The 14958-nt window shown below is 40.6% G+C and overlaps 1 protein-coding gene across 2 annotated transcripts in view; it reads right to left on the bottom strand.

The window, feature by feature from the left end:
* Nucleotides 1–482: 482 nt before the first annotated feature.
* The window catches only part of NAMPT (nicotinamide phosphoribosyltransferase), a 31707-nt gene continuing 17231 nt past the window's right edge, over nucleotides 483–14958 (bottom strand). Inside the window, exons 7-12 of one of the 2 annotated variants that reach the window (XM_084811067.1) lie at nucleotides 14393–14618; nucleotides 12345–12464; nucleotides 7490–7630; nucleotides 7223–7357; nucleotides 2385–2444; nucleotides 483–619 (exon numbers count right to left, since the gene is read on the bottom strand). In XM_084811067.1, the coding sequence (XP_084667193.1) occupies nucleotides 614–619; nucleotides 2385–2444; nucleotides 7223–7357; nucleotides 7490–7630; nucleotides 12345–12464; nucleotides 14393–14618 (688 nt within the window). In that variant the 3' untranslated portion in view covers nucleotides 483–613. Of the gene's footprint in view, nucleotides 620–1219; nucleotides 2445–7222; nucleotides 7358–7489; nucleotides 7631–12344; nucleotides 12465–14392; nucleotides 14619–14958 lie in introns of those variants that run through there. The other variant, XM_084811066.1, reaches the window with a different exon arrangement.

Below are 14958 nucleotides of genomic sequence, written 5' to 3'. Positions count from 1 at the left end.
TATCTATGTCATAACCATTCCTCTGAGAAAAAATAGTCATAAAAATTTCTTGTTAAATACAGGTTACAAATAAATTATTTTTAGAGTAAACACAAAAAGCCTCCCAGTTGCCATTTCTAAATACAAGTACTGTACTGTGATGGATGGGAGCTAAAGATATCATTTCCTACCAACCTAATTGTTTAAAGCAAACCCAAACATGCTGCATGGAAGAATTAGGATATTTTAGGTTATTGTAGAGTAAGTTATATATCTAACACCAAACTGATTGGTGTTTTAGATGTCAACTGTATTAACACTAGAACATCAATGGTAGGCGCTCAGCACTCTTTAAAATGCAGATAGAGTTTTAATTAACACATACAATATATGTGTCCCAGAAATATCTGAAACCCAAACATTCACTCAGGGAATTCATGGTGCCTAGGAGTGCCTTTCCACAGCATTCAAGTACAAACATATAAGTGATGAGGGAGACTTACCAGGTTTCTTGTACCACTTATAATACAGTTAATTCCTCAGTATGTTGTGTGAGCAGTTAAAGTCTGGTTGACCTTTAATCAGCTTTTAAATGTTTTCTCACCATGACAAACCCATATCAGGGTAAAGAAGGCTATTTCTGGGAATGGAAATCACTGTTTAGAGAACTAACCAAACCACTGCTTTTGATAATACATCAGTTCCATTTATAATCACATATAGCAGTAGAAACCTGATTAAGAAAGATAAACTATTGAGACTGGGCATAAGTGGCATAACGCTACATTTGGGCAATTCAGTTTCATTTAGCAAAATATTAAAATATGGCTATTCAGCATTTTAAAAAGCATATTATCTTGGTTTACTCCATTTTATTAGAGCTCTTCTGAAGCATTCTACTGATAATTATTTAAACCCCCTAAGTGCCACCAGTTCAGTGAGCATAGATTTTATCCCTCAACAGAGCTAACAAACCAAAATTATATTGCCTCCTCTAGAAGGCCAACTCCTTGTCTTCTAGCAACCATCCTGAAGTATGGCTGTACACCTGAGAATGTGAAACAGCTTGTCAAGTCATTCACTAATCAACTTGTTCTTTAGTAAGCAATTCAAAGCATGTGTAGAAAGTGAATCAAGTGCATTCATGAAAAGAGTACCTTTCATTACCTTTAGTTTTTTTAAAATAGTTAACCTCTGCATAGTGTCCCCTATAGGGGAGGCTACCAATGTAAAAGGAGCTTGGCTAGTATAATATTTTATTAAAGTTGTTTAACAAAAAATAGTTAAGACGTCTATACAATTTAACATCCAGTCTGACAAAAAGGCAAAAATCAATGACCAGAATACAAAAAAAAAAGTTAAAAAGTGCACTATTCAATCCAGTATTTTGCTTTGAAGTTTGTCACAATATGGAAAAATAAACCCAGAAGTGTAGTTACTTTAATATACCACTTCCATACCTGTCAATATTTTACACATGTATGTTCTGTAGTGGAAGGAAATCCCTTGGTTTCACAGCCAGATCTCACTCTTGTTTGGATGTGCACAAGATTGCAGCCTTACTCTTGGAATATTGAGATGCACTTGGCAAAGTTTGTTGCAGTAAGGAGTCCTTTCCACATTTGGCATTCCATTTATATCTCTTGTTCTCTAGCAAGGCCTATTTATATGTTTTTATTTATGGTACCTCACAATTCCAGTAAGAACAGAAGTTTAGCTGTGACATGACAGAAAACTACAATGAACGGTGATGTCTGTTTTTCTGTGAGATCTGAGGGAGCTATCCTGATTGAAACAAGTACAGTTGTCACAATAAAACTTAAGGCCATGTTTTATTTGCTGATCAATGGACAAAAAGGCAATGAATTCCCCCATCCCCGAATATTTCCTTGAAAGTCTGTGCTCATAAAAATCATGAAAAATTGGAAAGACGTAATTATTGAAACTTTAAATATATTTTACACAATCTTGTTTGTACAAAAATACAAGTTAAATATAAACATAAAGCAATGATACTTTTATGCAAACCTGTTTTGTGGTATGCTACTATATATATATATAGATATATATAGATAGATATATAAAAGTCTTGGGTCTGTCTCATTAATGAGGAGATCAATACCAGATTGAATCACTACTGGCAAAGGGTCCCTAGAAGCACACTGAACATGTTTTAAACTGCAAATATTTCTCCAATTCCATCTTTTCTAAAGATTGACAAAAAAAGATAGGGCAGTGATGTCCATAAACCAACAAATAATTTGGCTGTCATGTGGCAAACACAAAACACACAGACCTCTACATGAAACCATTAGCGGTACATAATTGTTACACATATACAAACACGGAATGAAACTTTAGTGAGATGTCAGTTCACTAGTCTTCAGCTTCGCATTTTTTCTTACGTCATCGAATGAGTAAGACTTCGTTACTACTCCATTCTTAAACACTGTATGAAGGAGATCCTGTAAAAAAAAAATATTTCAGTAAAACAGTATTTCACCTGCCAATATGTCAAGGAGTCTACAGTGCCCAATACAGACCCTCACAAAAGAGCTCACTATATTTAAAAGCCTGGCTACACATCCATGTGGGAACAAATGATACCGCCAAGCGGAGCTACGAAGAGATCACATCAGACTTTGAAGCTTTGGGAAGGAAACTCAAGAACTTTGGGGCCCAGATAGTTTTCTCATCCATCCTTCCAGTAGTTAGAAGAGGGATAGAAAGGGAATGAAAAATACTCCGGGTGAATGACTGGCTATGAAGATGGTGCCGACAAGAGAGATTTGGATTCTGGGACCACGGCCTATACTTCCTGGAAGATGGGCTGTTGGCAAGGGATGGGTTGCACCTCACAAAGGCTGGGAAGAATGTGTTTGGCCACAGCATGAAGAACTTCATCAGGAGGGCTTTAAACTGAATCCTACAGGGAAGGGAGATGTAATGTTGGGGGTAACAATGGACAACAGTGGTAACCATGGACGTAAGCGCATGCACTGCAACGGAGAGAAGAGCTCTGATAGCGCCCAATAATAGTCTTCAGTTACATGTAGGAAGAAAGCCAGACTATGAAGCACATGGTCTTCGATGTCTATATACTAATGCCCAGAGTATGGGAAACAAACAGAACGAACTTGAACTCTTAATACAAGAGGGAAATTATGACTTGATAGATATAACTGAGACTTGGTGGGATGACTCTCATGACTGGAATACAGCAATTGAAAGATATAACTTGTTCAAAAAGAACAGGAAGAACAGAAAGGGAGGTGGGGTTGCACTGTATGTGAAAAATACATATCTCTGCAGAGAAATACAGGAGGATGAGCTTGGTAGCCCCATTGAGAGCATCTGGTTCAAAATAAATGGAGCAAAGAATAAAAGGAACCTGGTGGTCGGAGTCTACTACTGGCCACCCAATCAAGGAGAAGATGAGGATGATCATGGCAAGCGACGCTAATGAGAAAAGAAGTCCAAGATGGGTGGGAGCTTTTAAAAAAGGAAATTCTCAAGGCACAATTACAAACAATTCCAACAGGAAGAAAATGTGGAAGACAACAGAAGAAGCCAATGTGGCTTCACAAAAAGCTTAGAGATGACCTGAAAACAAAAAAGGATACATATAGGAAGTGGAAAGAAGGCCAAGTAACAAAGGAAGAGTACAGGCGGGTAGCACAGAATTGCAGGGATGGTGTCAGGAAGGCTAAAGCTGAGAACGAGCTGAGGTTAGCGAGGGATGCTAAAAACAATAAAAAGGCTTTCTTCAGCTACGTGCATAGTAAAAGGCAGAGGAAAGAAATGGTTGTTCAGCTATTAAATAAGGATGGCAAAATGATAACAGATGACAAAGAAAAGGCAGAGGTGCTCAATTCCTACTTTGGCTCAGTCTGCTCCCAAAAGAGGAGATATGACCCCCCTGGCAAAGGTGAAGTACAGGCTGAAGGGGCAGGCTTGCAGCTTGAGATCGATAGGCATATGGTCAAGCAACACCTAATGACTTTGAATGAGTTCAAATCTCCAGGGCCAGATGAACTGCATCCTAGAGTCATAAAGGAACTGGCAGAAGAACTCTCAGAACCTCTGTCTATTCTCTTTGAGAAATCATGGAGGATGGGGGAAGTGCCAGATGACTGGAGGGCTAATGTTGTCCCTATTTTCAAAAAGGGTAAAAAGGAAGAACCTGGGAACTACAGACCAGTCAGTCTGACATCAATCCCTGGAAAATTCTGGAGCAGATGGTAAAGCAATCCATCTGTAAGCACCTTGAAAACAATGCAGTGATTCCTCAAAGCCAACATGGATTTGTCAAGAACAAATCCTGCCAGACGAATCTGATCTCATTTTTTGATCGAGTAACCTCCCTTGTGGACCGTGGGAATGCTGTAGTCATAATATACCTCGACTTCAGCAAAGCTTTCGACAATGTGCCCCATGATATCCTGAAGAGCAAACTAGCTCAAAGTGGGCTAGATGAAACAATGATCCGGTGGATCCACAGTTGGCTACAGAATCGGACTCAAAGAGTGCTTATCAATGGGACCTTCTCAAACTGCGGAGAGGTAATGAGTGGGGTACCACAGGGCTCAGTCCTGGGCCCAGTGCTCTTCAACATTTTTATTAATGACTTGGAGAAGGAGGAGCAGGGAATGCCGATCAAATTTGCAGATGACAGAAAATTGGGCGGGATAGCTAATACTTTGGAAGACAGAAACAAAATTCAAAGTGATCTTGATAGACTGGAGCGCTGGGCAGAAAACAACAGAATGACATTTGCCAAGTTCTGCACCTCGGAAAAAGAAACAAAATGCACAGTTACAAGATGGGGGATACATGGCTCAACCACACTACAAGCGAGAAGGATCTTGGAATTGTTGTCGATCCCAAGCTGAAGATGAGCCAACAACGTGATGTGGCTGCAAAAAAGGCAAATCTCTTTTGGGCTGCATGAATACAAGCATAGCTTCCAAATCCCGAGAAGTACTAGTTCCCCTCTACTCAGCACTGGTTAGGCCTCATCTGGAGTACTGTGTCCAGTTCTGGGCACCACACTTTAAGAAGGATGCAGACAAACTGGAGAGGATTCAGAGGAGGGCAACAAAGATGATCAGGGGACTGGAAACAAAGCCCTATGAGGAGAGGCTGAAAGAACTGGGCATGTTTAGCCTTGAGAAGAGAAGACTGAGGGGAGATATGATAGCGCTGTTCAAGTACTTGAAAGGTTGTCACAGACAGGAAGGCCAGGATCTCTTCTTGATCATCCCAGAGTGCAGGACACGGAATCATGGGCTCAAGTGACAGGAAGCCAGATTCCGGCTGAACATCAGGAAAAACTTCCTGACTGTTACAGCAATACGACAATGGAACCAATTACCTAGGGAGGTTGTGGGCTCTCCCACACTGGAGGTGTTCAAGACGAGGCTGGAGAGCCATCTGTCAGAGTTGCTCTGACTTGGATTCCAGCATTGAGCAGGGGTTGGACTCGATGGCCTTGTGGGCCCCTTCCACCCCTACTATTCTATGATTCTATGATCATTTATCATGTCCAAACCAACATGGGGAGCTGCATTATACTGAATGAAGCCCTGGTCCTAGCTGAGTGTTATCTGCACCAGCTTTCCCCAACCTGGTGCCCTCCAGATGTCTTGGACTATGACTCTCATCATCCCCAGTCAGTGTGGCCATACAGCTGGTTGAGGATGATGGGGGTTACAGTCCAACACATCTGGAGAATACTAGGTTGGGAAAGGCTGGTTTCAGCTGACCAGGGTTTCAGACAGAAGTCTTTCCCAGCCCTGTCTGGAGATGCCAGAAATTGAACCTGGAGCCTTCTCAATGTAAAGCATATGCTCTACCACTGAACTATGCCCCTTCCCATTTGGAAGCCAGGCTGTGACTGCTGAGAATCCTGACACTCCCCTGAAACTGGCCGGGGTATTATAGGCAAAACATACAGGAAAGCAGGAGCTGCTGGCCACCTTCCTCCATCCGTTTATCTCTGCTTATGTTATCTCTGCTTTTGCAGCTAATTGTCCCTAGGGGCTGAGAGGGGGAGGAGTAGGGACAATTAACCACTAAAGGCAAGATAATGCTGGGTTGGATCCACACTTGGCTCATGCTTAGAACAGACCAAGTGAAATCAATGGGACTTAAGTCAGACATGACTAACCTGTCCCACTAATTTCAATGGGTCTACTCTAAGCATGACTAAGTCTGGATCCAGCCCATAATCAGAACATGGCACTCTGGATATTTTGAATATAATGTGTATCTAGGCTCTTAGATGTATGCTTAACAGATCCAATTTCAAGTGTGTTACTTTGCAAAGCTAGGGCTTTAACTTCGAAGTTATTAATTTACGTATATCCTAGCATGACATTTATGCTTCAGTTTAACCCTGTATTGAAACAAAATACTCATCACATGTCTTATTACTCTTAGCTGATTGTATGAACTGCTGCAACTGATTGTGTGAACCGCTACAACTATTGCATCAGAACTGTCATTGGGTAATGGCATTGGCTGGTTCACACATTCAAATCAACACTTGATGCTACAATCAATGAGCGATGAATATACAAGTTAATCAACCCATATACTTTACAGATCATTTGTATTATTGGTACAGTGCTGATCTTAAAACATATCCAGAAACATGACAGGTGTGAAGGTATAAAGTTTAAATTTGTAGTCAAATATAAGGGGTATATTTCTCCACTTCCAAAAAATGTGTGTGAATGGGATTGTCAGTCCTAAAGTGCCTCTCAGATTACCCATTTCACATTGTTGCTACCTGAATAAGAGGTTAGTATATTGCGGGGTGGGAGTGGTTATTTCATAGCAGCAGTGAGATTACATTGTGGTAACCATTGGTGGATATTTGGAAGCAAAGACAAAGCAATTAATGACTAAAGAACTCAAAATAATAGCACAGTAACGTCTGCAGGGATGAGTGAAACAGTGGTTTTAAAGCATAGTAAGCTACAAAAATGAAACAACACAAAGTATATTTGAAAAGACTGACAAATAAATCACTGAAAATTCAGTTTTCAATGCATTGAGTGTTGAACCTAATGTTCCCTTTGGCATGCCATTTTAATCAGTCTTCAAATCATTGGATAAAGTGATGGGGAGCCTTATAGTACTCTAAAGCACTGCAACAAGCTACGCAAGGTATTTCCGTCATGCTTTTAAGACTCCGAAATTAAATATTTTTTAAGTCAAGGTTTTAAGGCATACATACCTGCCCATATTCTTCAAGATCCCCCTTGCCTTCTTCTAGTGTAACAAAGTGTCCGTTTGGTGTCCTATGTAAAGACAACCTGCCTTTCTTTGACCTCTTGTTAGGATCAGCTACAGGATCTTTAAAGACATTTACCTAGAATTCAAAATAAAAGATGCTGTAAGTAAAAGATAATTCTGCCTCCAAAATGGGATTATACACACATTGAAGAGTGAAATCAATAGGTTCACTCCCCACCCATGTAAAAGCAGTATTTAGAGAACATACCCCAAGTCCGTTGGTGACCACGTAACTGCATTTGAAGGAGCAGTTCAAGAAATCCCTGGTTAATTTCTGCAGTAAAGCTCCGCCTGACCCAAAGGCAATGTTTTCAATACTCCATTTCTTTTGTTTCATTCCTTCCACCATCTGAAAGTGATAGAAAGTATTTTAAGAGCTGGGCAAAAAAGTACATTTTCTACATTATATATTTATAGTATTGTTTTATAGAAAAGTGTCTCTTATGGGAACAGAAACTTAAGTTTTAAGAGTGGTCAATACTTAGCATGTTGTCTGAATTTTTAAAAGTCTCATCTGAAGTAGTTACAGAAACCTACTGCCAAAGACTACCACAATCAGTACATATGTCTTTTCTTTTCCCAACCAAAAGTCACAAACAGTAAGACTTTGCAATCTCTCTTTAGCTAAGGGTTGATCACATGTTATTTCAGTTCAAGGTTAGATAATGCTTTGTATATGCCAAGTGACATCTAGCCAGTACCAGTAGTGTTCAAGCAGTACAGGGTTATTAATCATTATAGGCCTATGGCATTTTAGCCATTGTTTATAACTAATCCTGTTTCAGTTAATACAATTGTCTACCACAGTGTCTGCAACAGAGCTTTGGCTATTGAGTGATCTACAAATATAATAAATAAAATACCACTCCAGTGTAACTAACAAACATTTTAAAAGAGATAAAAGGTTTAAACATTATTTACTGAACAGGTAAAACATTAAACATTACTTTAGAGTACAAGTCCTTATTATACAGCATAAACATCCACATTTCATATTGTAGTACTAAAGTTACACTAGATAAAGAGTTGCACAAAGTATCTATCTATCTATCTATCTATCTATCTATCTATAATCTCCCTCAAAAGTGTAAGATCTGAGGTCCAATTTCTATTGCATTTAGCAGACTGGTGTTATTTAAAACCAGAAGTTAGCATTATACACATACCTGACCCTCTATCCAATACATTTATTTTGTATTCTCACAATTGCTCACAAATTTCAGTGGGACTTGCAGTGCAATCCTATGCATGACTACTTAGATTTAAGACCCACTGAGTTCAATGGGATTTGCTCCGAAGCAAGTGTATAGAATTGCAGCTTTAATACCACAGCAAATGTGCTCAGGTTTCCAACCACAGACAGGCTTGGTTCACAAATGTTTCCTCCTTAGATTCTCATTCACATGGAGGATCCTAATGTGTGAATTATTAATGTAACGAATCTGGAAACATAAACGTTTTTGCAACAATTCTTGTGATCTGGGCAACATCTGTCATTTTCTGGTTTACACATTATGTTTTTTTCATGCAGGCATGGAGGATGGGCTGGTTGGGCCTTGTCATGGGTGTGCATGGGTTAACAACATAACTACACGGTGCCTTCTTTAAGTTCGTAAAAAATTGTTACCGATAAAAATACAGGAACCTGTTATACAGCTTAACTGCTGCTAGGCTAACCTAGTAAAACCAACTTGTAAGAAAAGAGAAGGGCTTAGAAGTCTGTAAACCAGTTTCTGCTGGATGGTATGAATGAGATCTTAAAGATCTCATTCTCATTAATGGCTTGGACCAAAAGATCCTCCTCTCATGGAGTGTTGCTGATTCACCTCTCCAATCTGCAGCTCCAAAAACTGGCTCCTCTGGAGTAGTGTTTTTTAGGAGGTGAAGAGGGATGTAGATAGGAACTGCCCATTTCCTGCCCTAATGTGAAGTATTTTCCGTATGTGCAGGATATAGGCCTATTAGATAGTGTCCTCTCTATTCCTAACCTTCACCTTGGCAACCTGAACTTATGAGAAGTAGGGATGGACGAAAGGGACGTACCTCGTCCCGCAGCTTGCTTCGCTTCTCCCCCCGAAGTTCAGGCGAGGGGGGGAGGCGTCCCACCTCGCACGGCCGAAATTCAGGCCGGGGGGGGAGGTGCCCCATCCCTCGCCGGCGAAATTCAGGCCGGGGAGGAGCACCCCGTCTCCCCGGCCGCGGAAAAAAAAAAGTACAAAAAACCCCCCCACACACCCGTGATAGGCTACGTGATGATTTACATAGCCTATCACGGCTAGATTTCCAAAGTCAGCCGTGATAGGCTACGTAAATCGTCACGTAGCCTACCACAGGTGACTTTGAAAAAAAAAACAAAAGCGCGTACGCAAATGGCGGGGCCCGTGGGCGCCACCATTTGCGTTCCTTATTTGGACAGTGGTAGTCTACGTAAAGATTTACGTAGACTACGGCGAAAATAAGGGCAACGCAAATAGCATTCCCTTATTTTCGCCATAGTCTATGTAAATCTTTACGTAGACTACCCCTGTCCAAATAAGGAACGCAAATGGCGGCACCCACAGGCCCTGCCATTTGCGTACGCGCTTTTTTTTTTCAAAGTCACCCGTGATAGGCTACGTGACGATTTACGTAGCCTGTCACGGCTGACTTTGGAAATCTAGCCGTGATAGGCTACGTAAATCGTCTCGTAGCCTATCACGGGTGTGTGTTTGTTTGTTTTTAACTTTATTTTTTTATTTTGTAATGGCGGTGGCAGCAGCCAGTCGGGAGACCGGCCGCCGCCCCCGACGAAACGCTGCCGAACCGCCGCTGGAACCAGCCACCGAGAGGGACATTCGCCGAAGGTAAGTCCCATCCCGGGGGGGGGGGGGGGGGCTGGCGGGGGGCTGGCGGAGAATTTCCCCACCAATTTCGGGGGGCCGAATGCATCGGCACTCGGCCTCCCAAAGATTTGTGGAGAAATTCTCCGCCATCCCTGATGAGAAGCGTTAATTTTTTTCACAATTGGCAACACAAATATTTTTATCTCTATACTATGCTATCGTTTGTTATTTTATTTTATACATTATGTTGTGATGTGTGTATTTCTTTAAAAATGTTTTGAGTTAGAAAAATATAAGTTTCTCTAAAAGTTTAGTAGAAGTACTGCCTACTTTATACCTTTTCAATAGTCCTTTTATTTTTTTTTACAGCAGATCCATCAGAATGAAAAGAACAGATGAGTAAAGTCTAGTTTCTTGGGACTCCCTAATTTAGCATGGGCATGTTGTTTCTGTGAATATGTAATATGCCAGAGGGGAAAAGAAAATTCAACACTGAATATCTTATAAATGCTTAACCTGGGGACCTATGTAGAGAGAAGTAAAGAAAGGCATATCCCACAGTACCAAATGTTCCTCCAAGAAGTGATTAAGTAGTTTTCCAGTACTATTTAGAGTGGTCTGTATAAGTCCCTTCTGCCAGACTTTTAAAAATAATCTGGTAATGATTTTACGGATTTTGTCACCCAGTGACAGAACACTTGTTAAATTAGTTTGGAGATTTTCTCCCTCGATTTATAATACCAAAGAATACTCTTAACTATTGTACAGACACTCTTGACTGTAGGATAAAATTACAGTTTGAATCAACTACATCTTTCTATCTTGTTCCACTTTCTTACAGTGGTGGAACATAAACTAAACTCTCCTTCCCTTTCTAGAAATATTACCATATATTGAACTTTAGTTTTAATGTGTCATGACAGGCTTCATATATCAAGACACGCCTCCAATGGTGGCAGAAATGAGAGAAAGGCCTCCCCGCAAGATCTAAAAACCCAAGTAGGCTCGTATGGGAGAATATGGCTTTTCATGTAGCCTGGTCGCAAGCCATGTAGGGATTTATAGGTCATAATCATAACTTCAAATTATGCCTGGAAACAGACCAAAGCTGTGTAACAAGGGAATCACATGCTCCCTGTAACTGTCTTTGCTCACCATTCTAGCCACAACAGTCTGGACCAGCTGAAGTTCCCAAATACTTTCCAAAGGCAGCCACACATAAAGTGTGTTACAGTAGTCCAAACAAGATGTAATTAAGGCATGCATGACTGTGGCCAGTTCCAGCATCTCTAGGAATGGGCACAGTTGGTGTACTCACTTCAACTGTGCAAACACACTCCAGGCCACTGCCAAAACCTGGGCATTCAGGTTCAGGGCTGAATCTAGGAGTATACCCAAACTGCGAACTTCAATCATCAGGGGGAGTGTAGCCCATCCAGTACAGGTTGAATCCCTATTCCCTGATCTTCCTTTCAACTAACCTAGAGCACTTCTGTCTTATTTGGATTAAGTTTCAATTAGTCTGCCCTCATGTAACCCATTACTGACATCAGACACAGATTTAGAACTAGAATGGCTTCCTTGGACTTAGATGGAAAGGAGTCACTGAGGTGGGTTTCAGTACACTTACTGGTAGTACCAAACCCTAAAACTCCAGATAACCTGTCCCAGTGGTTTCATGTATGCGTTAAATACTGTGGGACAAGATGGAACCCTGAGGCCATTGAACAGGCCGTGGTGTCGAACAGGAATTCCCCAGCACCACCTTCTGAAATTGCCCCTTGAAGGACCAGAACCACTGTTGAAAAGGGCCTCCAGCCCTATCCCAGAAAGACACCTCAGAAGGATGTCATGGTTATTAATGGCCATAGTTAATTAAGAAACTTGTGAAGCTTGCACAACCCATTTCAGAGTCTTGCGCTGCAATCCTATATAAACTTCCCCGGGAGCAAGCCAAACTGAACACAGTGGGGCTTACTTCTGTGTAAACATGTATAGGATTGTGCTGTTAAGACATTGTGCATTTTTGTACTGAATTTTAGAGGATAAAGGAAAGACAATATTTTAGCTTGTACATATAAAAGTATTTTCTCAAGCTTTTAAAGAAAATACAGTTTGTGTATTTGTGAACGATATCATGCAGAGCAGGACGTTAAGCACTTTCCCCCTAACATCTGATTTAACTGCTGCTTGAGAGCAGTCATTGAAGTAGCTATGTATATATTAACAAAAAAGCCACACCTCTTGTAATGTGTTGATATCAACACCATCTCCTTGAATTATTCTGATGTAAGGAGGCAACACTTTATAGCCTTTTTCATTTTCCGTAAGAGGGAACTTCTTTCCTAAAATTTCCAAAACCTTCAGAAAGCAAAAAAAAGTTAAGTCAAGTGAGTCCATTACTCTATGGAATAAGCCAGTTCAATCACATGAATTTTGGAAGCCCTTTGAGACAAAGCTGTATATTTCAAGAATCGAAAACAAAAAACAAGCAAACTCAGTCACTGAGGTGAACTATACTTTGAAGAAACCCTGGCGAAAGGCTGTAGCCCATGTTTTGCATGCAGGAGGGGTCCAGCTTCAATCCACAGAATCTCTAGGTAAGGCTGGGAAAGACCCATCTGTAACTGTGCAGAGCTGCTGCCAGTCAATGTAGACTGGGGTGGGTAAAACTTCCTGTTGAAGTCTACATTACTTTGATCTAAAACTGTTGGAATCCACATTCCAGCAATGGGCAAGGCCAGAGCCAAAAGTGGGTGGGGCCAGAACCAAAAGTAGGCAGAGTTATGGATCTGACTCTTTGACAACCCACCACCCAAACACTTGCATCCAGCCATTACTATTTCACAACTTGTGCTTGAAGTTCCCTCCATCAACTTTGTAGCTGTAGACAGAGCAGGACAGAGTAAATAATATTCATAACCTGGAGTGGGGCTGGTGAAGGGGTGTGGCCTGGGGAGTCTGGTGTTCCAAATTGTGAGGCCTGGAGATCCATATTTGGCACAGAGGTCAAAGGTTCTTCACCCCTGATGTAGACCGTATTGAGGTACATGGACCAATAGCCTAACTTGGTATAAGGTAGCTTCCTACGTGTAGAAGGGGAAACCAGACTGAGATAGTAAAAGCCAACCAAAATTTCAATACTGGATCCTCAACAGATGAAAATTTCCCCAATGTGATATTGTTTGTTTAGGATTACGCCACTGATACAGTTGTCAGTACTACTTTGTTGAATGTCCTCACCCAAGAAGTTCATCAGTATTTCTTCCTCATGGCCTTCAGATGTCTCTATAAGACCAATCTCTTCCATTGGTTCAATGGGAAGAGAAATGTGCTTTGATTTTAGTGGAGTTCCTATGTTAGGCTTTAATATTCATGGTTCTGGAATTCGCTTTTAGTTTTACTGTATGAGTTTTAAAAAATTGAAGATTTTAACTTGGAAAGGCAGAGTACCGAAATATTTTATAGCAAATAAATACACCTGTATATCTATTTTCAGGAAGGTATTTACATTACACAGCATATGCCTGCTGGAGCGAGTGCCAATTTAAACAAACTAAATAAATTCATATTTGTTCTTGCAGATAGCTTCAGCTGAAACATTTGTGATTGTTTATCAAGCACTCCATTGTGCTGGTAAACTGAAATCATTAACTTTTATTGACAAAGTACAAGCAAAGTGGTGTATTTTCTGTTCTGTGATCTGAATTTCTGCAAGCCAAACTTGAAATTCCAACATTCCAGAAAATATTTTGGACATTGCCCTTCTAAACTCTTATTTTGGAAACATCTGAGTTTATATATGCTCACTATTACAACTTACAAGAGATCAGCACTATGCAAAGGAACCTGGAGAGAACAGCTCACAGCTCACTTAGCTCACATAATCTTTTCACTACCTGGGCCATGATAGCTGGGAATGGAGGGGTAGGACAATAACAACTTTATGAGCAGCTAAATAGAAGGATGAGGAGAACTAAAATGATGGGATCGAAATGTAGCTACAACTGGTTATTGAAATGAATGGTCCTAGGAATCACAGAGAAGGTGCTTCCACCCAATTTTTGGAGACCCCCGTTCCACCCACATCATACCCCATTCAGCAGGGTCCTCCTGAGAAGTTGGAGGAGCTGCCATGTGGAGGAGAGGGCAGGGATCTCTGCTTCCCTGCCAGCCCAGTTGCATACTCCTAAGTCAGAGTCTAACAAATTAGACAAAAAAGCTAGGTTTTTCTTTTAATAACTTCATGAAATAATGTTAAAATCAGAAGATAAATTTTAAAACGTTACCTTTAGCACAGTGTCAAGAGGGTTTCCTGAATCTGGCCTAATAATCAGTGGAGCTTCTGCACTTCTTGATTCAATTAAATGCCTTAAATCTTCACCCCATATTTTTTCACAAGCATTGTAAATGTCGTAACTGTCACTGACCACAGATACAGGCACTGAAGAAAACTGTGTCACAATGTGCTCAAAAGCATCTTTTTCATGATCTTTTCCCCAGGCTGTTATAGTACTGGAAGAACAAGAGATATTTATTAACTTGGTGTGCGTACATGCATGCATGCACGCACATGTTCATATGTGTAACTGCATTTCCCTTTGAGCATATATAACACTGTATTACGCAACTATAATCTATTCTAATATAAATACAACCATTCCTTATTTTTACACTATTTGTAGTAAATCATAAACTGTATAGCTTTCAATCAGTGATGGTTTCGAAAGTGTTGCAAGTATACATGCTGTTTTCACTCATATGAGAAAGGTCTGGCTGTCCACTTCAGCTAAGATCTCCACTGCCTTATGGACATTTTTGGTTACTCCCAAATAACCTGGGAGGGGCTGATATC

This window comes from Heloderma suspectum, chromosome 7 (genome assembly GCF_057233095.1).
Source record: "Heloderma suspectum isolate Gila_16-S chromosome 7, 16-S_ref, whole genome shotgun sequence".
Taxonomy (NCBI): Eukaryota; Metazoa; Chordata; class Lepidosauria; order Squamata; family Helodermatidae; genus Heloderma; species Heloderma suspectum.
The sequence above is the reverse complement of the archived record's forward strand: the minus strand, read 5'-3'. Positions and strand labels throughout refer to the sequence as shown.